Source organism: Talpa occidentalis, unplaced genomic scaffold (assembly GCF_014898055.3).
Source record: "Talpa occidentalis isolate TD23 unplaced genomic scaffold, MPIMG_talOcc4v2.1 talOcc4.12, whole genome shotgun sequence".
Lineage (NCBI taxonomy): Eukaryota > Metazoa > Chordata > Mammalia > Eulipotyphla > Talpidae > Talpa > Talpa occidentalis.
The window spans coordinates 80216006-80240268 of record NW_023601212.1 but is presented as its reverse complement, the minus strand read 5'-3'; the positions used below and the strand labels follow the sequence as shown (position 1 = coordinate 80240268).

The following is a 24263-nucleotide window of genomic DNA, read 5'->3' as shown; positions in this document are numbered from 1 at the left end:
AGCGAGGGCACATCTGGGGCTTCTGGTTCCTGGTGGGATGGCTGATCCCACATTCCTTTTCCTGATTTTATGCATCCTTGTCTTTTTAACCTCACCTTCCAAATGGAACCACCTCTTCTTTGCAGACAACTTGTTAGGACTGCTTGCTATCTTTTTAAGCAAAAAAAGGTCATTTTCATGCCTCCCTCAAAAAATAGTGTTAGTACCTGGAGGGTGAGAACCATGTCCTTTGCTTCTTTAACACTTTTGTTGTACCTAACAGAGTGCTGGGCACACGGAAGTTCCAAGTTTACATTCACGGGCCTGGAATAAACTGATTGTCCTAGACTTAAAGAGGAGGGAGAACTACCTCAGTCCTGAGGTTTCTGAGATGTGTTCATTCTTTACCTAGAGCTTCCCATCCTAAAGCACCCTGCAGTCTGGAGTGGTTATCTCTTCCTCCTTTTGTTTCTGCTTTGCCCCCCTAGCTTGGGTGTAGCCTGTGGCACTGGAAAAATGAGTTTAAGATAAAACTCAGCTCTTGCTCCCTTACTACAATGCCTGCAGCATAAAGCCAGTTTACAGCAACATGGAATTTCTCTGGTCTTTAAGATCTCATTATGCAAGTAAAGGAGGGGAAGGAGGAAGACAGATGCTTACAGATTCCAAGGGGGGGTGGTGACCTCATCATTTATTGGATGTTGGCTAACTGCCCAAGGAGCACAGTTGAGATTCTTTTTGGGGAAGCACTGAAAATCCCCTGATAATCGAATCTTTTGGGCCTTGAGAGAGGGATGGAGGGTGAGATGAAGAAAGTGGACTGAGTTTCAAATTACATTTATTATTAGGGGGCTGTCCACTCTGAGATGGACTCTGTCCATCCTGTGTCCTCAATAGAGACTTGGAAAGCGTGCAAGTTCCATTAAAAAGACCATGGCAGGACTTGAGGGCATTGAGTGGATAAGGATGGTGGTTTGGGCAGAGGGAGAAGTGGGCTGGAGATGAGATACTGGGATATACATTGAGGCTGCACACAGGATCTGTTCATGTGGGCACACACAAGGCTCTATAATAAGAGGGCAAAGTCATGGAGGACTCTCTTCACATTTTTGAAAGCGTCTTCCTATCTTCCTCTAACAACAATCCCATACTTCTTTAACAAGATGCGTTGTAATCCATTAAGCACTTCCATACTGGGTGGCTTCTCTCCAGCCCCAGTAGGCATTTTACAGACCAGGAGCTCCTGCCTTTTGCAGAAGTGAAGCCAGATTCGAGGCTTCTGCCAGCCCCTGGGATGCTTTGCCAAAAAAAAAAAAAAAAAAAGACCCCAAGCTGGGGAATAGGGCACAGGCTGGATTTCAAGTCCCACCTGTGCCTTGTCAGGGTATAGTGCAGTGGGCATCCTGCAGCCCAGAAAAGACCAATTTGGGTGGAAGCTGGGGATGAGACTCAGCATTCACATCTGCAAAAGGGGGCACTGTATTACCTCTTTCCCCAGTTCCTTTCCAGATAGGATGCCTTATGACTCTAGGACCACTTCTCACCCCCAGTCCAGTGTTTCACTCATTCCAGCTACTTCTTTGGAGACACAGAGGGCAGGCAGGAGCTAGAAGTAGAGGTGGAGAGGGTTCTGTGGAAAGTCTGGGTGTGCAATGGTTTGGTCCCGAGACCTGTATGTGTTTTTCTGGGTTAACTTATTTGAGCCTCCGTTTCCACCTATGAAAAAGGGGAACGGTGCCCCCTGTATTAGAAGGTAGTGTGGTGGGGATTAAACATGATCCAGGCGAAATTGCTAGGCAGGGTGCGCGTGCAACAAGCGTTTGAGGATCCCAGGGTTAGGTTGAGAAGATTTTGGAATGTGTGTGCGGGGACCCAGGCCCCAAGTCTAGCTCGAGGGCTGCTCGTCTTCCGGGACCCTCAGCAGATCCCGAACCCCGGTTCCAAAACCACTGCTCTTCCTCGGCCCCGGGCGGTCGAGGGTTAAAGAGAAAGCCCCACGCCCCCTTTGACGGCGCTGAGCCCACCTCGCCGAATTTGAAAAGGCGGCCCAGGAGAGGCGTGAGCGCCCCCCAGACACTTCCAGCTCGGACCCGGGTTGTGCTGCTCGCCGGCTCGCTAGCTCTGCTCGCGGCGGGACCGCGGGTTCGGTCCGGCCGCGTGCGCTCCCGTCTGTCCCCCCGCCCGGGACTCCGGGTCCCCGCGGGCGGCCGCGCAAAATGAAGCTGGCCCTCCTCCTGCCCTGGGCGTGCTGCTGCCTCTGCGGGTCGGCGCTGGCCACCGGCTTCCTCTACCCCTTCCCGGCCGCAGCCCTGCAGCAGCACGGCTACCCCGACGCGGGCGCCGGCTCCCCGGGCAGCGGCTACGGGAGCCGCCGGTGAGCTGCGAGGGGCGGCGGGGCCTGCGGGCTCGGGCGGTCGGGGCTGCGGGCGGTCGGGGGCTGGGTCTGGGGAGAAGGGCCAACAGGCTGAGGGCGCGGGGCTGAGCAGGCTGCGGGCCTTCGGGTCTGGGGGCGCCGGGCTCCGGGGGGCGGGAGACGCGGGCCGGGGTGGTTTGGGGTCTGAGGCGGAGGGACTGGGGACGCAGGGGCAGTCGGGGGCGAGGGGCTCCTATCGCGGGGGGGAGGTAAGGGGTGGGGGGCGGAGGGACCGAACGTGCCGGGCTGGGACTGCGGTGGTCTCTGGCCGCACCCACTCTTTTCTTTTCCTTGTTCCCCCAACTTCGCTCTTTCGGCGGCTCAGACCCGCGGGGTGTGCGTGCGCGCGCGCGTGTCGCGGGGGCGGGGGGCGGGGTGCGGGGTGGGTGGGGGGTGGGGGGGCGCGGGGCAGTCTCCGGGCTCCGGGGCTCACTCCTTGGGCGTTTACGGCTCACGTGGCCCCACCGCGCTCACCTGCGCGGCCGCGGCTTTGTGTTGGCCAGCAGGTTCCCGAGTTGCCCAGGTCGTGCGTCCCGGACCCCGCCGCTCCCACTGGTCGCCCGGGAACAATGAAGGGGAGATTTCGTCCGGCCTTTGGGGCTGGGGTGGCGGAGGAACCTCGGCTGCAGCCCCCACCCCCACACCTGGGAACCAGGAGCGGGTGGGGTCGGAGAAGCCGCGGGGTTACCCAGCCCGAGGCGTCCAGAGCCCCCCGCAGCTCCCTTGCGCCGGCAGGTGGCGCCCTGGCCGCCTCCAGATGGTCCAGGCTAGCGTCTCCTCACCCGGCTTGAAATCCCCCAGAAAAAGCGTAAGCTCTCAGGCCAGCTTCCAAACGCCCCGTTTGTGCAACTCATTCGAATTTCGCTTTTTCCAAATTAATAGCAATTACCACTCTGCTCTCTAGAGCACGCGACCTGCATTCGTATCAGTCATCTCTTTTGATCCCAAAACCGCCTCAGCGCTCGCTCTTGGAGTACCTCGCTCCTTAAAATGAGGAAACTGAGGCCCAGAGGAAGGTCCCCGAGTCCGTGGCAACTCAGGACTGACCTTCGCTGTCTTCTTTCTTCAAATCCTGTGCTTGCGAAGCTACTCTCTGCTGATTGATGCACAGAAAGGAAGACCCCGGTTCTTTCTCCTTGATAGTTACCAAGGCTGGGAGGGTGGCGGAGGGTACCTGCCAGTGTCCTACAGCCCAGAGACAGGCATATTCTGTGCTGCGAAGAACATGCACTTAATGGTTGGATAGGCGAGTCCCAGAAAAGCATAAAAGTGCTTCTGGAAAACTTTGCATGCAGTTTTATTTCCTTCACTTTGTTTGGAAGTATTTTCCCAAGGCTTCTATTAGTTTTATTCTCCAAACACCCACAGTAGTGTGGTCTCTGCTCACTTCCATATGAGAATGTCTAAAACATAAGCTTTTCAAGTTGCAGAATGATATGTATAGCATGATCTCATTTATGAAAAAAAATCTGTCCTATAACTGCTCAGAAAAAAAATTGTAGGAAACCATTTTTAGCAGATACCTATCTGGAGAGACCTGTGACTGGATCCCCTATTTTCCCCTCTGTCTGCTTGTGTCTGGTTTGCATGTTTTACAAGGAATGTGTGTTCATGAATTAATTTTATAATTGAAGAGTGTGGGAAGGGTGAAACTGCAGTCGGGAGTATGCTGCTGACGTAGGGCTAGCGGTGGAGTCCTTGAAGGCAGCGAGTGAGTGGGGCAGGAGTCCTGGTGTTTGGTGAGCTGGAATTGTGTACCTCTGCAGAAACTTGGAGGTGATTGCTCTAGCACAAATAAAAAGAGGTCCAAATAAATGTGATAACCTTCCAGAACTTTTTCCACTAAGGTGGGAGCAGAAAGAAATTATGATTAGATATGGGGAGGGTCTGGATGAATTTGTGGAAAATGGATTCGTGAATAGGGCAGATTGTGGGGGTTGGTGAGGAGGTTTGGGGCAGGGTCCAAATGCTGGAGATGGTCACTCCACAGCCTGGCAGAGAAAGAAAGCCCCACATGGACAGTGCTCACACCTGGGCTTGTCACTGACTTGGGCTGGCCTCGTGGGACACATTTCTGTGTCTCATGTGCTGTCAATCACTAATGGCCCATGTCCTTGAAATTCAGAAGCAGAAGACTTGGGGACAGCTTTTTGTAGGGTGCTTTTCATAGCTGTCTGCAGATGTGCTTACTGCGGCTTGGTCTCTGTGAATGCACAAAGTGACAGAGGCTCCTTGACAAATAGTCTTTATTTCATGTTATTGTTCCTGTTGGCTTCTGCTTTTTGCATGTGGCTTCTCTGGGGGGTGTGTGTGTGTGTGTGTGTGTGTGTGTTTCCTCCCCTTCTTATACAGAGCTGTGACTAGTCCAACTCTTCTGCATGTGCCTGTCTTTAACCTCATGCTGTGCTGTGGAGCCTCCTGTCTATCAGGGTGTAGACACCTTCCACATTGTTTTTCCTATTTAAAAAAAAAGGTAAAATCCATACAGCCTAGAATTTACCATCTTAACCATCTTTAGGGGTACAGTTCAGCGGTGTTAAGTATATTTGTAGTGTTATGAAACCATGACACATCCATCTCTAGAACTTTCCATCTTTCTGGCGTTCACTTTTACAGCTCTATAACTCTGCATGCTGTGAGTGACTCTGGTTTATTCAACTTGTCCTTTGCTAGTCATTGTTCTAAACTTTTGTATCACAAATAGCACTGCATAAAAACCTTGTGGGTTATTCATTTCACATTTTAAAATGTGAATCTTTAGGGCACATTTAAAGGAGTTTTACTGAATTAAAAGGTACATGCATACACCACTCTGCTAGTTAGTGTCAAATTGCCCACCATAGGCGCCAGACCATTTTGCATTCCTTTCCATTTTTTCTTGGGGTACTTTTTGAAGAAGTCATTTTGATGATGCTAGGTTAAAATGGCCTTGTGGAGATGAAAATAGATTTCTCTGGCTTATCCTACCTATGAGCTTGGGTTACCCTTAACATTTGTGGGGAAGGGTCCAGGTGGAGTCCCACACACCATGTGTCTAAATATTTAAAAGTTATAGATATTTAAAAGTTATAAAGCAAGCATTCAAACTGCTAAATAAAATATATTCTGTCATTGACTTAGTCAGACATACTCTGCTAAGGACCTGGGCGGCCGGGCTCAGGTTTTGAACTCTTGGTCTCCTTGAGTTTTCCATGGGACTTAGTGGTGCAGGGAAAAACCAGCTTTCACTTCCCTTTTCATCTCACCTAATACCTCGCCTCTGGTGGGATCTCACGTACTCAGTGTGACTCCAGCTCTGTCCCAGTCCCTCCCACCTGCAACAGCTGTCACTCGGTCTGGGTATGTGCAGTTATTGGGAAGAAAATTCCAGGTCCCTGAGTACCTGTGCTTTGTCTACAAGGGTGGGGGCTGTGGGCTATGGGGGTCATGCCCCCTCAGCCCCAGTCCCCTCACTCTGTGGAGAGGGTTGTGGCTGGAGGGGGTTCAGAGTGGAGCTCTCAAAAGCACAATGCTCAAGGTAGGTGTTCCTCTTGCCAGAACTTGCCTCAGTCCTGTTCACTGTCCCCTCTGGGGGAGATGGACAGCGAGTCTCAGGGAGGCACAAGGACATGTGCACCTCAAATCCTTAAATGGCTCTTCCCCAATGTCCCCAACCCAAGAGGCTGCATCACAGAGACTGAGATCAGCTGTCTGTGCCCAGTGTTCCCTGCCAGTGTTGCTCCCTGTGGGGTACCTGCCCTTCCTCCCCCGAGGATGATAAGCTCTCAAGGGACCACACCCGCCTGTTTGGGACCTGGTCAAGATCAGAATTGAGGGGCTTGTGCTGCTGGTTGTGCTGAGCAAAGTGAGTTGTGTCCACCTGGGTCCCCTCAGTGGTCTGGACTCGCAGTCCTGGGGGCAATGGTCAGGTGGACACCCTGGACATAGGGACCCCTTGTCCTGATGACAAGGGACGGACATTAAGGCAGGGGACTATGGGCTGCTCACTCACAGGGATTTGTTTCTGCTCTTTTAGGAACACGGCTATATTCTGACCAGATGTTCAGGATTTTTAACCCATTTCCAGACTATTCTAAGAAGTGATGGATGGAATTCAGAACTTGCGACTGCTTTGTTTTCCATATAGAAACTCTGGCAAGTCAGACTTAGAAAGGCTCTGATCCCTTGCCCTCCCTTTCCCCTTCTTCACTCCATTTCTTTCTCTCCCTCCTTCTCTCCCTAGCCCCTCATGTCCTTCACATCTTCCCAGGCAGAGCTAGCTTTGGGGCCTTTAACCAGGAGTCACCTACTTGGGGTTTAGTGCTTTGCATTTACCACCTTGACATTCTCAATATTCTCAGAACATGTGCATTGAAGGCGAAGGCTGATGGACAGCGGAGCACAGTCCAGGGCTCGAGCCTCAGCTGTCCACCCCCCCCCCCTCGCACCCCAGCCACCATTTCTGCTCTGCAGCTACTGCACCTTCTGCAGGCAGGTAGGGCTTGGAATTGGGCTCAGGAATTCGGGGGACCATGATGGTTCTCACAAGGATGGTGGCCTCTTGGGAAGGCACCTTGACTTCCCTGGCCTCCCTGGTGCGCCATGTTCAGCCCCGTGCTGGTGGGAATTAGAATTTATGAACTAGAATGCAATAGCAAAGAGAGTATCACGTGTGGAACACCAAGTGTTCTTTTGTGAAGCTTGTTTCAGATGCTTGTGTGTTCACCCCTCTAGAGGCAGGCAGGGTCCAAGGGTACCAGTGAGGGTCTGCTCTTGTCCTGCAAGCATCCCTTCACCCCTTGCCCAAGAGCCCCACATGAAATAGTAGACAAATGACAGATTGAAAGGGGGAAAGCTCTGTGTTTTAGTACCTTTAGCTGCATGTCTCCCCAGCTTTTTGAATGAGGAATCCCCACAGTTTCATTTTTCACTGTGCCCCACAGGTTATTTAGCTGATCTTGCTCCCCTAATGTCATTGCAGCATCCCCTAAACAGCAGGGTTCTGACTGGCTTCTCAGGATGAATTGGGGAGATGGAAGAATTAGATCTCCAGGCCCAAACGTGACTCAGGAAGTCTAGCATCCGGAGATTGTATTTTAATGGCCTCCCCAGGTGGCTTTTCTGTGTGGCCAGGTTTAGGAAACCTTGAGATTCTTTCATCAAAACCCATAAAAAATACCTTCTATACAGGGACAGGGTTTGTGTATGTGCCTGCACACACATGCACATACACAGATACACAAGCATCTAAAACAAGTTTCATAAAAGAATACTTAGTGTTCCACATGTGATACTCTCTTTGCTGCTGTATTCTAATTCATAAAAAAAAAAAAATGCTTGCCAGGACTCAGAAAAGTGATTCCATGGCCCCCTTGGGTTCAGACTTGCAGTGGAAGATCCCATGTCTGGGGATGTCTATGTCTCCAGGCTCCCCAGTTCTGGTGCCTGGTCCTCCAGACTCTGACCCTGAAGTCTCATTTTTGTTGTTTCAATTGAACTGAGGTGCTTGGCAGGTCCACTCCCCACTCCAAAGGACTCCCCCATACCTCTGTTCCACCTTCTTCTGGGGTAGCCCAAACATCCCTTCCTTCAGGAAGTCTTCCCAGGCTGACATTCCTACACTGTTCACCTCTCTGTGGGCAGCTCTCTGTAGCTTTTATATCCTGGATTGCCGTTTGGGTACTGGGAGCTCACTTTCTACTGCCCCTTCCCACAGATGGAATCATTTTTTAAAAAAGATTTATTTATTTATTTATGTAAGAACCCGGGTACAGGCCAGATGCGCGGGAGGGTGAGAGGATTCACCAGAAACAGAGCAAGGAACAGAACAGGCAGACTGACGAAATACACTGCTGAGGGGAGCAGCGGGCGAGCAGGAGAGGTCTGCTGCACCATGTGGGACCCTCGCCGGTTGGCCGGAATCAAACCGGCGCTGATAGGCTGCGGACAGCTTCACAGAGCGGCGCTCAACCGCCTGCACCACCAGGGGAGGCCCAGATGGAATCATTTTTGCTATCTGTTTACTCCCTACCTAGTTCTGCCCTGCCTGGGACTTGAGTGTGTCAACTGGCACTGTCCACTACCTCTTGGGAGTGTGAGCTGACCCAGGCCAGGCTTTCACCACCCAAACTTCATGGAGCCCAGGACAGGCAGGCTGAGGCTGAGGACTCAGGCCTGCCTGCGGGAGGCCCTCTGCACACCCCGGGGGTGCCCAGTTACTATTGAGCACCTGCTGCATGCTTGCTGCTGGCCATAGGGTGAGTTGTGATTCAGACCCAGCCACTGCCCTTGAGGAGCTCAGAGACCATCTAGGGAGGGCAACCTGTGGGAAAGAGGGACTCAAATCTGTGCAAAGGAGGGTGGGTGGACTAGGGCCTGTGAGCAAATTAGTTGTCTAGGGGAGTTTGGGTGTGTGGGAATTTGGGCATTTTTGTGCCTCAGCTTTCTCACCTGTAAAATGGGAATGATCACAGTATTTACTTCATAAAGTTGGTCTAGGGCCTAAATGAGTTCATGAAGTGCTTAGAAAAACATGTAGTAAGCACTGTGCTCTGACTGGGGACTGGGTAGTATGCTAATGTGCCTTGCAGAGGTTGCCAGGATGGGGGTTCACAAACATGAGGCTACAGAATCCTGTTGCTAGGATGGTATTCCAGATCCCATGGATTGAGGCTCCATGCTGAGGGCTTCCCAGAGGAGTCCTGTTTGATGAGGATCTTGTAGGATGAACAGGAGTGGCCTGCCCAGCGGGGCATATTGTACAGAGAGAATAGCTGTGTAAGGGATGGGTGCTCAAGGGTGCCTGACACCCATGGCTAGTGGACTCAGCTCAGAATGGCTAGATGTGGGCTGTGGGCAGGCGTGTGGGGTGGGGGGCAGGCCAAGTGTCTGGAGCCTGAGTGTGAGTAAAGCCCCATTTCTGCTACCCTGAGTTTGGGCTTATGTGCAGGCCTGGTCATAATGGGTGCTGGGGCAGCTTTGCTAGTGTGGGAGAGGCAGGGTAGCAGAAGGGGAGCCTTAGGAGGGAGGTCAGCAACAGGCAGAGTCAGGAGCCCCGAAATTGGGCAGAGGCAGCAGAGATGGTGCAGAGGGGAGGGGAGTGCTCAGAATCGTGCACTTGCACATTGGACCTCAGGTAGCAGGACAGCTTCAGGGTGGGGCTTCTGGCTGTCCCTGGGTTCAGGAGATGCCAGGAGCCAGGAGTTGCCAGGAGCCAGCGTCTCTGCTCCTTGGAACATCGCCAAGACTCCTCAGTGTTTTGTCAGCATTGAAAAGACAGCGATGCACGGTGTTCACGTACTTTGCATTTTTGAGAAATACTTGTATTGTCCCTCCACGCAGCCTTGGTTGCTGATGTTTGCATCCAGCACTGGGCTCTCCCAGTTCTGGCCTTCAGTTCATTTGCTGAGCGAATGAACGAACAAACGCGTTGCCTCTCTCCTCTGGGCAGCGGGGCGGTGGCTTCTGCCTTCCTGCAGGTCTGTCCTTCTGAGGGTCCTGGAGGGTGGTCCTTGTCTGTGCTCTGTCCCCAGCAAGCCAGCTCTGGAAGCCATTGCCTTAGGGGGTCCTACTTCTTCCTTTGAAGTAGGGATGGGTGGAAAAGGGGATCTTTTCCCGAAAAACACCCTGAATGGCCTCAGTGCAAATTTCTGGACAGGGCTTTTCCTCGGGCCCCGGGGCTCTCTGCATCTCCGCTCCATCCTCTTGCTCTCCTCCCCCCACCCCAGCGTGTCTGTTATTTTAAAATCCATTCCCAGAGAAACAATTCCCATGGCAATAAGAACACTACTCCAGGCTTCTCTTGGCTTGGACTGGTCCGACACTTCATTGCTGCTTCCAGAGTGTGTGAGCTGGACCCTGACCAACTCTGCCTTGGGCAGGGGACCAGAGTAACAATAACTAACTGTTAGAGGATTTTCGGGAATCCCGTGGCCGGTCCTGTGGAAGCAGACACACGGCACACTGTTCTCCTGTCCGAGGTGTCGGGGTCCCAGCATGTCTTGCTTGGTCTTCCCTTTCACGTCTCCCAGAAACCAGGGTCTGCATGTTTCTCTTTGGTGGTGTGTATGAGACCACCTTGAAAGGCGCTGGATCCAGTCCAGCTTAGTGCTGTAACATGTGGGGAGACGGGGGACCCCCACTGCCTGCACCTTTGCCTGCTCCACCCCCAGCTGTGATCTGCACAGAGGTTGGAGCTGGCCATGCTGACTGCTGACCTTTGCCAGCTCCCCCTGGCCCAGATGTTTTTAGAGCTAGTTCCGTCAGGTGTTTGTGGAAGTTATGAGAAGAAACGTGGGAAGTGCTTGGGAGCTAAGCCCCAGACTTTCCTTAATAAAGAGGGAGGGTGTGAATTCAGGGCCTGCCTGGTCTGAATCGCAGCTTTGGGTGGCCCTGACCGAGTGACCCACTGTGTACCTCAGTCTCCTCATCTGTGAAATGGGAATAATTGTAGTATTTACTTCATCAGGTCATTCTGGGGTTTTATATGAGTTATAATATTCATGAAGTGCTTGGTACAATATCTGTGTCATCTCTGCGTGACCTTGTTACAGAGCAACCCCGATATAAAACGGGTTGCCTGATTGTGGGTCCTCACCCGCGCACTTAAAAGGAACTTATTAATACTCAACTGCAGGCACACACAAAAGGTTAATAAAAGGTTTATTTACAGAAGAAATGAATAACTCAGGGAGAAAAAGAGGGAGATAAACTCATGAATGCGTCCTATCCGTTCTGCTGAACTGGAATCCCAATGGCACGTTGGGAGCTGGAATGGAGCCAAGAGCCGTGAGGCCAAGATACTGACCCAAGGCCCACGTGTCTGGTTTTATACCAAACCTGGCTGCTTAACCCTACCCTCAGGTCCCAGCAACCCTCCCTTTGATAATGATGGGATTTGTCATTCCTAATGTCTTGATGGCTTTGGTCTGGAGTGGGGGTGGAGTCCACAAAGCCTGTATGGAACTAACTCAGGACATCCTTTCCCCCTAACAGTCTCATAAGGTCATAAAGATTGTGCAAAGCTGGAGAGGCGGGGAGTTTCACAGACATCTGAGGCCCTCCAGGTCCTTTTCCACGGAGATTTCATTAGGGTGGTGTTTCAGATGACTGTTCATGGAAAGGCTGGTCTGTTGGGTCAGGTTAAAAGCCCCACCAGTTTATGGTGCCCTTCAGAGCTGACCCTAAACTTGCTCACCAGGTTCATTTCCAACCCCCCTCAGTCACCCACCCCGGTGCTGCGGGGGAGCGAGAGAACTTCAGAAGCAAGGGCTTATGGATTTCCTGAATCCCTGCTCAGGTTTTCAAGGTCATGAGTGTGTGTGTGTGTGTTTGTGGCGGGGGGGGGGGGTGGGGGGGGTTGGCAGTCCACAATCCCAGTTCAACCTCAGCCTCTGGGGTTGAACATAAGAAGGTTGCCCCCAGAACACAATTGGGAAGCAGGATGGGCGGTCTGGGGGCCCTGAGATGTCCATGGTGGGGTCTTAGGCCTAGGAGTTCTGGTGAGCTTCATGTCCCAAGGGGTGTGACAGCCCAGGTCCTGACACCATGTGGCCCGGGGGTGGGAAAGAGCTTTGCCTGTCCTGGCTCATGCGGCAGGCATGTCATGACCTGCCCAGGGGCCCATGGTCACCCCGGCTTGTCCTTCCCCAACTCAGTGCCTCATGAGTAACGTGAAACTAATAGGATTGGGCTGAGATCAAGTGAGAGAATGTGTCTGTTAAATACACAGACTAATTACTACTCAGCGCATTCTTGCTCACTGGATGAGGGCCCCAATTCCACCTCTCTGAATAGGATTGGGGAGGGGCACCAACATTTGTGTGTGGTATGTGTGTGTGTGTGCACACACGTGCATGTGTGCATATAAGTTGTCTGTACCTAAGATTGATTGCAGTTTGCAAGTATGTTTTTGTTTGCAAGTATCTGTGCCCCACCCCCTTCCTGGTTCTGGAAGGGCAGGGAATGTGTGGCATTTGCTGCAAAGACCCCCCTGTCCCTAGTACTCAGGAGGCTGGCAGAGGGTCTTTCCTGTTTGGGACCTTTGTAAAAGTCTCAGGCTTCCCTCTTCCCAGGGAGTAGCTTTTGGAGTCAGACCCCACAGCCCTGCTGGCCCCGGAGGTGGCAAGCCCGACTGCACACCTCAAGCCTCACTTAGGATGCCTTTGCGAAGGTGGCAGTCTCTTTCTGATTTAACTCTGGCTGGCTGTGCTCTAGCCAGTTGCCTCTGGCATCTGACATTTTTGTCATTCCTGCTCCTCTGGAAGGGCTTATCTGGGGAATCAGCACTTCTCTCTTCCATCTCCTCCATGATTGATTTGGCCACATGGCTGATTCTCCTGGGCAAGCTGAGAGGTCTCAGCTTGCCCAGGTACCCACCATTTCTGGGTGGATGGGATCCTGAACCTCTACAGGATTTGCAGGCTCTTTTTCTCTTTTGTTATCCAACAACTGATGATGACAATTAGCTCACAGCCACAAGTTTCCCAGGTAAAAGGTCTGAGCTAATGTGTCTTCCTGGAGCTGCTGCTGAGCAGAGAGGAGACACATGTACATCAGGGTCCCAGAGGGAGGTGCTCCAGCCCCACCCTGCCTTCTCTCTCTGGGTGCTCTGCTCACCACTGTTGCCTTTTAACTTCAAGCTGCTTCTTGCCTCAGGGCCTTTGCACTGCTTTGATAATTCTTTGTTTATTCTTGGCCTAGCTGACACCTGCTCAATGCTCAGAGATCTGCTTAAACATCACTTTTCAGGGAGTATTTTATTGTCCCTATGGTAAGGTCAGTTTCCTTTGTAAAGTGCACTGGAGCTTGCTCTCTACCTAGAGGCTCATGATAATCGTCAATCTTAGAACCAATTGATAATTAGTTATACTTTGTCTACCCTGAGTCTGTAAGCTCTCTGAGGGCAGGGATCCTATCTGTCTTGTATGGTGCTGTATCTCTAGATTCTTACAGAGTGCCTGGATTACCAGGAGTATCCATAAAAGGACTCTTTGCCAGTTGTATTAATTTCCTACTGCTGCTGTAACAAAACTTTGTGGCTTAAAACAACATGCATTTATTAACTTACAATTCTCCATTTTGAAGTCCAAAATGGTTTCACTGGACTAAAATCAAGGTATTCATAGGAAGCTCCAGGAAGGAATCCATTTCCTTACCTGTTCCAGCTTCTAGAGGCTCTGGACGCTCCTTGACTTACAGCTCCTTTCTCCAGCTTCAGAGGGCACCCTCCAACCTATCTCCAACAGCTTCTCCTTGACTGATCCCCCTTCCCCAGCCCACAAGAACCCTGTGGTGAGGTGGAGACTACCAGACAATCCAGGATCATTTCCCCACCTCATGGTCCTTAGTGTAATCTCACTGGCAAAGTCCCTCTCACCATATCAGAGAACAAATTCACAAGTTACAGGGAGTAGGATGAGCACATCTGTTTTCAGTCTGCCACACCAGCATGAATGAAAAGGGAAAGATCAGACATTTGAGATTGGATTTGAGAGTTGAGAGTTGCATGGGTCCTGGATTTCAACCAGTTTTAAGACTTGAAGCGGCTTTGGGCAGGAAGAGCCAGTTAAGTCTCAAGTTTTTATATAGGCTGGTTGGGGGGAGTGTGGTTAGAGACTTAACTTCATTTTTCCCTAACCCCATCATGCTTTTATTGACTAATCCATCCTGTGCCAAGAACTTGAAATGCCATTTTGATCACATCCTAATCTGATCTGGTGTCAAACCCACACAATTTCAATTACTATATAGTATATTGTATACTATATTTTAATTACTTTTTTGTTTGTGTGTTAATTAACACAGCAGTTCCTCCTTCGCAATTCATCTTTATCAAGATATTTGTAGCTATTCTTACACCTTTCTTCTTCGGGGTGAATTTTAGAATCATCTTTGCTAGTTCTAGAAATCATGCTATTGGGATGTTGATTTAGGATGTGTTGATTTAATGGATTAATAGAATATAATTCAATGTTTATAATACTGTGTGTTTTTTAGGAACAAGCTCTTATATTCCATTTATCCAGATCTCATTATATTTATTCTTGAGCATCCTATAGATTTCATGGCTATCTATTTTTTCCTTGACATTGCTAAATATTTAAGTCTGGCAAATAGGACATATTTTTTGATCTGGGGCCATGCTGATCTCGTATTCAGCTACCACCATGCTTTAAAAAATAGTTTTAATGGGGGCCTCCCTGGTGGCACAAGAGGTTAATACAGCACTGCAAAGCTATCTGCAGGCTCTGCAGCATGAGTTCGATCCCTGGCTGGCCAGGGAGCTACCCACATGGCGCAGCAGACCTCTCCTGTCTCGCCCGGTGCTCCCCTCAGCAGTATATTTCAGTCAGTCTGCCTGTTCTGTTCCCCACTCTGTCTCTGGTGAATCCTCTCACCCCCCGCACCTCTGGCCTGTACCCCAGTTCTTGTATGCGTAAATAAATAAATCTTTTAAAAAATAGTTGTAATGGATTTTCAGGTGGTTCTCTAGGGATTTTGAGGTAGAGAATCCTGTAGCCTCCCAATGTGTGTGTGCACGTGTGCACGCGTATCTGTGTTGGTCATTGAGTAAGTCAACAGCTTGGCTGAGCTGGAAGGATGGGGCTTCATCTTTCTTACAAAGGGGGGCAGACCTCGAGGCCCTGTGGAGAGAGAATGGTGTCTGGACAGCAGATGTGAGTTTGGTTCCACACAGACTCGCCCTCTCTGTTACATGTCTTTTATTCTTGTTGTCACTGAAGAGAGGCAGCCACTGTGTGCAAGGACCTGCTTAGAAGATGCTATTTTTACCTTGTTTCTTGGTTTATAGATAGGAGAATTTTGGAGTCAGAGGACCCTGGATTCTCTCAGTGTTCCCTCTGCCTCCCTCCTATACTGACCCTCCTCATACGGTCCATCGCTCTGATTTGAGGCTAAATTGTTCCTACCATTACACCTCATCAGTGTCCCCTCTTCCCCTGAAGCAGCAACAATTATTCTTCCTGAAAACAGGCCTGGTCATTGACCACGAGCTGTCAGCTTCTTTCTCCCCAGCGAGCCCAGCATCTGAGGGCTGAAAAACGAGCTGGGAGCGGGGAGCACACAGGTCTTCCCCCCACCATGCAGCTTGCCCTAAGCTGGGAAATGTAGTTTCCCTTCTTGACTAACAGAGCCAGGAACACCAGCCTATGTCCTTCCATACTGGTATTTCGGGTAGGTAGAGTCTTCCCAAACTGCAGGTGGCCCTAAGGCATTTCTAAGGGTGAGAGGGCAGTTTCAGACTGACGGGACACTCCCGCAGGAACTGATGCTAGCTGTGTTTTGGACCAGGTGGGGGCTGAGCCTGGGTCTTCTGCACTTGTTGTTGTGCTTGTGGGGAAGTCACAGGGACAGCTAGAATGGGTTACAGCCGTGTTCCAGACATTTCCACGGGCTCAGTTCATGAGTGCCTGGGATCATTAGCATGTCTTGGATTGTTGGCCTCGGTTGCTGCTATATCCCTGGCATCTTCCAGTAGGGAGCAGAAGTAGGTGATAAAGCCAAGTAGGCTTATGCTGGGTGGGCATCTGCCAGCTGTGGGTAGGTGAGTGGGTCAGTTTATAAATGTTCAGCCAACTTGGGCTGCAGTGGGTGGGCCCAAAAGCTCAGCCCTAATACTCAGATCTTTGGAGTCAGGCACATTTATGTAAGAAACTTGGCTCCCACTCCAGCTGTGGACAAGTTACCATTAACTTCATCAGTTTACACATCTGTGAGATGGGACTCATCCAAGCCAGGTCCCTGGGATGGGGGCCCTGGACGTGAGTCGTTCCAATCAGGACTGTGTTGCACGAGGGATTTGGTGTGAACAGTGTTTCCCGGATCAGTCCGGCTGCATCCTGGGTTGTGTAACACCCGGCCCAGTGTGCCGGCAGCTTTCCCCGGGTCCAGTCCAGGCTTGCTTTTCTCTGTTTCCTACACTTTTCCTGCGGTTGAGCTGCAAGCCTCTTGGGGTCAGGCGACCCAGCCAAGAGGGCTTTGTCTGCAACACAGACAGGTGACCCAGCGCTGAGCATATAGGATGGTAAGAACAATCCCTAATTGATTCAGTCTTAACCAGACTGATTGGGACACTGTGTGTTTACTTTTTAGGACTGGAAGTCCAAGTTGCTAAGGAGCTCATGAGCCTGGAGTTGAATTCTAACCTGGAGGGAGCCAGGGCAGTGAACAGGGAGCCTGGTGACAGGTTGCATAGGTTAGGGGTTTGGCAGGAAAGCCTAGTTTTCTGCCTGGTGGTCTGCAGGGAGGCGGCAGAGCTGGATGTCGCCTGCCTGCTGGCCTGGGAGCCACACACGGGGACAGCTGTCTCAGCTCCGGATATAAGATCTGCCTTGAGATTAATAACAGAGCCTCACTGTGCCCATGGGGAGCGGCGAGGGCTTGGGTTACCCTGCACCAGGAAATGTGCCTGCCCTGCTGACAGTGGGTGGGTAGCCTGCAGGATGGATAGGCTCCTAGGGCAGGGGATGTCTGGGCCTGGACCAGCCAAATCCGCCCCCATGGGATGCAAGCCAATCCTCCCAAGAGCCACTTTCTTTCCGCTGGACCCCCAAACCGGCAGGAACTGATCTCCAGGAATTATGTGAAGAGTTGGGAATGGAAACCAAATGTTGGTGTCAGGTAGAGAAAGCCCATGGAAGCCTGTGGCCCAGCAGGGCTGGGGACTGTGGGGGTGTGGGCTCCGGAGGCTGGCACAAATGTGTAAGTGAAAAAAGCCTGACACATTTTATCTTTTTTTATAAGGCTTACTTTTTCCCTGATTATATTTATTACAGATCATTTGGAAAATATGGGAAAGTGGGAAGATGATTTATAACTCCATTGTTAAAAGTTAAATAATTTTCTTTTTAGTGTGGTAAAAGGCACATAATATTAAATTCACCCTCTTAACTACAGTTAAGGGTATAGTTCAGTGGCATTAAATGCATTTACCTTGACTTGCCCCCATCATCGCCCTCCATCTCCAAGTCTTTTCATCTCAAAGAAGAGAAATTCTGTACCCCTTGGACACCAACCAACTCTCTACTCTCCCCCAGCCCTCGGAAACTACCATTCCTTCTACCTCTGTGACTTGACTATTCTGGGTACCTCATATAAGTGGAACTCCACAGTATTTTTTTTTAAAGATTTATTTATTTATGCATACAAGAACTGGGATATAGGCCAGAGGTGTATGAGGTGAGCGGATTCACCAGAGACAGAGTGGAGAGCAGAACAGGCAGACTGAAATACACTGCTGAGGGGGGCAGCAGGTGAGACAGGAGAGGTCTGCCATGCCATGTGGGTCAGCTCCCAGCCTGGGGATTGAACTCATGCTGCAGTGACTACAGATAGCTTCACAGTGCTGTGCTTAACCCTTTGTGCCACCAGGGAGGCCCTCCGCAGTATTTTGTCTGGCTTATTTCACTCAGCATAATGTCCTTAAGGTTCATCTGTGTTGTAGCATCTGTCAAAATTTCCTCCACTTTTAGGTTGAAAAATATACCACATTTTGTTTATTCATTTACCTATCAGTGAGCACTGGGGCTTCTTCTACCATCTGGCTATTGTGAAAAGTGCTGCTCAGAGTGGGGGTATACACCTATCTCTGAGTCCTGACTTCCAGTTGTTTTGAGTAAATATCCAGAAGTAAGTCACTGGATCAAATGATAATTCCGTTTTTAATTTTTTGAGGCACCACCAAACCGTTTCCATAGAGGCCACACCATTATCCATTCCCATTAACAGCGGGCAAAACTGCCCCAATTTCTCCACATCCTTTTTAATACTTGTTATTTTTTGGATAGTGGCCATCAGAACAGTTGTGAAGTGGTATCTCACTGTGATTTTGATATTGAGTTCTCCAGGGACTAGTGATGCTGAGCATCTTTTCATGAGCCTCCCGGCCATTTGCATATCATCTTTGGAAAATGTCCAATCAAGTCCTTCACCCACTTTTTGGATAAGGTTGTTTGTGTTTTTGTTGTTATTGTTGAATTGTAAGTATTCTTTATATATTCTGAATATTAATGCCTTATCAAGTATGGGATTTGCAAATATTTTCTCCCATTATGTTGGTTACCTTTTCACCCTGTTGGTTGTGGTTTTTTTTTTTAAAGATTTATTTATTTATTTATACAAGCACTGGGTACAGTCAGAAGCGTGGGAGGGTGAGAGAATTCACTAGAGGGGAGAGCAGAGCAGGCAGACTGACTAAGGACACTGCTGAGGGGAGCAGCGGGCGGCAGGAGAGTTCTGTGCGCCATGTGGGACCCTCGCCTGGCAGCAGGGGATCGAACTGGCGCTTCAGAGGCTGCGGGCAGCTTCACAGCTCAGCGCTCAACTGCTGTGCCACCGGGGAGGCCCTTGGTTGTGTTTTTTAATGCACAGCAGTTTTAAATTTTGATGCAGTCAAATTGATCTGTTTTTTTCCTTTGGTATGTGAGCTTTTGGTGTCATAGCCAAGAAATTGCCAAATCCAATGTCATAAGCTTTTACCCAGTGTTTTCTTCTTTTAGGTTTTATATTTATGTCCTTGATTTAATTTTTGTGTATGGTGCTAGATAAAGGTTCAACTTCATTCTTTGACGTGTGGAAGTCTAGTTTTCCTAACACTATTTGTTGAAAAGAGAAACTTCTTGACTTTTGGCTAAGATCAAGTGGAGTGTCCTTTTCCTGTAATTCCACTTCTGAGGGGCATATCCCTTTTGACGTTTGTGCTGAGCTTGCTTGCTTGCCTATCTGCCTACCTGCCTGCCTGTCTATCCATCCATCCGTCTATCTGTCACTTATGTTTTGCAGAGTTGAGATCACACAAGCCATATTAAGGAGGATGTTTAATATATTTAGTTCGTGGATCCTGACTTTTCTTTTGATACATTTGTCCCAGAGTCTTGATGAAACTGTCTTCACTCATTCTCTAGATATTCCGATGCCTATGGTTTACTTGGGACCATGTCAGTTGCTGAATGTACAGAAATGATTCAGAAAGTGTCGCTGCCTTCAGGTCCATGGAGGAGAATAAATTAACAATTATCAGATGTGGTCTGGAGTCAGGAAGGCTTGGAAAAAGGGATATAAAGAACCAGGGGCGGAGGCAATGTGTGATACCTGGGACAGCTGAGGAGGCTTCCTGAAGGGGGATGACATTAGAGGTGGTTCTAGTGAAAAAGGAGGCAGAGAAGAGAAAGGCTGAGGATGGGGAGTGAGCAAAACCCCAGCGTGGGAGTAAGAGGGGGGCCTGGCCTGGCCTCGCCTGGCTCAGGGGTCTAAGAATAGGAGGCTGGAAGCAGTGGTGGAAGTGAGCCAGGGCCATCTGATGGAGGGCTTGGCTTTCCAGGCTGAGGAGCTTTACTTCATCCTGGGAGCCACTAGGATCCTCTGGAAGGCTGGGGAGAGGGGAGAGATGCAAATGACTGAGGACCAAAGCAAGAAACAAATAAGTGGATACATGAGTGAGTAGCCACTGACTCACTGTCCTCCAGGAAACTGAGGCACAGCCCCTCCTCCATAGCAAGTCTGTCATGTTGAGGGTCCTGGAGTGAGGCCCTCTGACAAAGTCTGTGCTTTGTTCCCACCACACTAGCATTCCAGAAGCCACTTTAAAGAAGCCACACAGGCCACCAGCTTTAGGGGTCCTGCTTTTCCCTTTGAAGTGGGAGGGGGTGGAAAAGAGGAACTTTTTCAGAAAATTCCTTGAGACAGCCTCAATGTAAATATCTGGTGAGCTCTCAGGGATTGGCAACGCTTCTCTGAGGCTGGGACGTGGAGGGCCTCCTGCAGGGGCCTTGCTGTCCTCCCCACTACTTGGGAGGAGGCCTTGCCAGCAGGCCTCTCTCAGACCCCCAAAGTTCTGGGAACCCTCTGTCCTCCCTGCGTGGCTTCAGGGCTGCCTCAGGAGACATTTTTACTCCTCAGGTCTCCTTTTCGGCCTGTGCCCTTTGCCCCTGTCCTGCCTCTCGGCTTGACCTGTTAATGAAAGCCTTCTGTGCAGCGGTCAGGCTGCCTAGTTGTGGTAACAGAAGCCTCATGGGGGACAGGGCAGCGGAAGGAAAGGGGGGGGTAGGGAGGGCCCCAGTCCTCAGAGCTGGAACAGATGGTGAAGAAAAACATGGACTTGTTTGCCACTCTGGGGGTCCAATTCTACCACAGGATGGGAGTTTTTTGCTCTCTGGAGTTTGCTTACACACAAGTGCATGTAGAATATGTATGGGGGTTGGGGGTTGTCCCTTTATTTTTTGCTGAAAGCTCTGGGGCCTGGTTGTTGTTTACCTTCCAAGGGTCTGATGTTGTCTGGGCTGTGAGTTAATCCTGGGCAGGAGTCCTGACCCACCCTGGGCTCTGAGTATCTTGGATGGGTGTTGGTAGGGGCCTGTGGAGTGAGGACTAGACCAGGAGGAAAGGAGAGTCTTCATCTTCCTTCAATCCTTGTGCATCTTTTCTGTCACTCCTGGGGCTGGGGTCCATCTCTGCATTTGGACTTAAGCTTAGGCCTTTGAAATTCTTCAGGCTTCAGGCTAGGAATAAATGCTAACCTTGGTAATTTCCAGCTGATCATGCCTGCCTGCATTTGTTCTTTGTTTCAAGGGCTGGTCTTATTAACCCCAGGGGGAAATGTGCTGGGAGATGAGGAGGGAGTTGTCCAAGTTCACACAGCTGGGAGATGACTGAGTCACATCGGGAAGATGGGTTTTCTGGTCTCTGTGTCATCTGCACTGTACAACTTAGGGTCTGTGTTTGGATTGGTGGGGTGACAGGGTGTCCTAAAATATAATCCATTGATAGACAATGTGAGGTATAGTAGGACCAAAAGATCAGGGGACAATTGCCATTGAAGGAGACTCATTTCTCATGGTCCCCAAGAGGCAGGAGCATGCCAGTCCACACAGTTCACACGGGGAAGCACCAGGACTGTCCAGGAGGCAGAGGGAGTAGAAGAAAAATGTGGATGAGAGATTTTGTTGTGGTTTTCACTGGAAAGAGTAGGTGAATCAGGATAATCAGGTTTAAGATTGACTGATCTGAATAATTTCAATGTGCTCTGGGGTCCAGGGGCTGTCCCTATTAGTTGGGTACTTGGCCCCAAGTGTCATTAGGTCAGCAGGGCAGTGGTTGGGCATGTGACAACCCCATTGAGGAGGTGGCTGTGGTGTAGACTTTGGATTGATAGGTTTGTATTTGCAAAGCATTCCGTGGGGAGCAGGCTGCTGGGGGAGGGAGAGGAAGACATGACAACAAGGGAGCAGGCCATCAAGGTAAGGTGACTCAGGCTTGTCATGGGGGTGTACGGAACAAGGCTTGTCCAACCCGTGCACCCAGGGCAGATGTTAAAGTATCAAGTTTGTGGAAATTGGAAGCACAGCTAATAAACACGGGCCGTGTGTGAGCCCAAGCTTGAGTGGATTACACAAGTACAGACATGGCTGTCGGGTGGAGAGCCATCTCTCTGATGTGAACTCATGCAGGCCACAGACAGGAGGGCACGTGTTACCACCACATACACTTTAAACCAGTAATTCATTATTTAACCATATATTTGTTTGAGATCTGTGTTCTTTGTTAGACTGTAAGCTTCCCCAGCAGAGCAATCAGCTCTGTCTTGCTCACTATAGTGCCTGCCTGGAACATCCTAGATGCCTCATTTCAGTGGCAAATAATTTCTGCTCATTATGTGCCAGGTGGTATTCTATGTGTGTTCAGTGCATTAACTTATTTATTCCTCACATTGATTCCATGGGTTAGGTGCTATTATTATCCTCATTTTGTAGATGGGAAAACTGAGGCTTAAGAAAGTTCATCACCTTGTGCTGAGTTGGTCTTTCAGTAATAAGGGCAGAGTGAGAATCTGAACTGGGCTGCCTGAACCCATGCCTTTAGCCACTGTGCCATCCACCAATCTGTGTTTGAGAAGGGAGTGTGAGGGAGGAAGACTGCACGGACCAGGATGGCTGGGTGTGTCCAGTGGGGAGAAGCAATGTGCAGTGCGTCCACACACACTGTAGGGGGCTGTGCAGGTGGATTCTGGAGTAAAGCAGAGCAGTATGGGGTGGGGGGGGAGCCAAGTGGGCAAGGCAGTAAGTGACTGGGGAAGGTCATTCTAGGCAGAGAAGGGAGATGTTGCTGTGGATTTTATAGTGGAGCTGGGCATGGGCCAGACTCCAGGCAGGAGGGCTTCTCCAAGTTGGTGGAAATAGCAGGAGTTGAAAATGCCCTGAGGACAGGGGTCTGGCACTTTCGAACCCCGTGTACCCACCTCCTGCATCCTGTCTGTAGGACAGTCCCTTTCCATTCTGTACCAGTTGTTTTGCATCAGATGTCCTTTGTATTAACTTGGGCTGAGTTTCCAAAAACTAGGGTATGGCGATGTCTGTGAACCCTGATCCAGCTCCCACCTGTCTGAACTCTGCCTCTTTCTTTCTTTTTTTTTTTTTTTTAAAAGATTTATTTATTTGTTTATACAACACTGGGTACAGTCAGAAACAAGGGAGGGTGAGAGAATTCACCAGAGCCAGAGCAGGGAATAGAGCACGCAGACTGACGAAATACACTGCTGAGGGGAGCAGTGGGCGCGGCAGGAGAGGCCTGCGCGCCATGTGGGACCCTCGCCAGTGGCCGGGGATCGAACCGATGCTGCAGAGGCTGCAGGCAGCTTCGCAGCCCAGCGCTCAACCGCTGCGCCACCAGGTGAGGCCCTGAACTCTGCCTCTTTCTATGGACCCAGCGTGGCCACCTCCAGCTGCGTGGCCTGGGAGACCATCCTTGTGTGGGAACAGAATAAGGTCACGCAAAGACATCCATGTGCTAATTCCTGGAGCTGGTGAATGTGTTACTTACATGATAAAAGGGCCTTTTGTGAGCAGCAGATGCGATTAAAGGTGTTGCAAAGGGAGATTATCTCTGTGTGCCTAACGCATCCCAGGGATCCTTGTAGGTGGGAAGCAGGAGGGTCAGAGTGAATAGGAGATGTGACAATCGAAGTAAGAGGTTGGAGTGATGTGAAGAAGAGGCATGGAGTTGAGAAATGCAGGCAGCATCCAGAAGCTGGAAGAGACAAAGAACAGATTTTCCCATAGAGTCTGTGGAGGGAACCAGCCTGTGACACTTTGACTGTGGCTCAGAGGGGCTGATTTTGGATGTCTGCCCTCCAGAACTGTAAGATAGGCAATATGTCATTTCATGTCACTAAGTTAGAGGTAATGTGCTAAAGAACATCAATACACACGCCCCTGCTCCGGACCCCCATCTTGTCACCTGTAATGGTCACAACACTGAGTCTCTGAGCATCAGGAACCAGGAGAACTTCTGGTCTTCTGGGCGATACTGAACATTTCTGTCTCCATAATGTGGCTTTCCATTCAGGAGAAAGAAAATCTAGTATTTACATGCATACATACAATGGAATATTATTCAACCTTAAAAAAGAAGGAAATTCTGCCAATTGTGACAACAGAGACGAACCTGGAGAACAGTATACTAAGTGAAATTAGCCAGACACAAGGGACTATTACATGATCCCATTTATGGGAGGGATCTAGAATAGCCCAACGTATAGAAGCAGAGAGTAGAATGGTGGTTGCCAGGAGCTGGGGGAGGAGGAATTGGGAAGATACTTGTTAAAGGGTATAGAGTTTCGGTTATGTAAGATGAAGACGTCCTAGAGATCTATAGAGCCTATAGATGTACTATACTGTATTGTGTGTGTACTTAAAAATTTGCCAAGAGGATGGGCCTCCCCTGGTGGCGCAGCGGTTGAGCGCTGGGCTGCGAAGCTGCCCACAGCCTTTGCAGCGCCTGTTTAATCCCTGGCCACCGGCGAGGGTCCCACATGGCACGCAGACCTCTCCTGCAGCCCGCTGCTCCCCTCAGCAGTGTATTTCGGTCCATCTGCCTGTTC

The 24263-nt window shown here is 50.2% G+C and overlaps 1 protein-coding gene across 3 annotated transcripts in view; it reads left to right on the top strand.

The window, feature by feature from the left end:
- The first annotated feature begins 2042 nt into the window (after positions 1-2042).
- Positions 2043-24263, top strand: part of COL26A1 (collagen type XXVI alpha 1 chain) — a 126162-nt gene continuing 103941 nt past the window's right edge. For 2 of the 3 annotated variants that reach the window (XM_037506900.2, XM_037506898.2), the window contains exon 1: positions 2043-2353. In XM_037506900.2, the coding sequence (XP_037362797.1) occupies positions 2196-2353 (158 nt within the window). In that variant the 5' untranslated portion in view covers positions 2043-2195. The remainder of the gene's footprint in view (positions 2354-24263) is intronic. The other variant, XM_054693631.1, reaches the window with a different exon arrangement.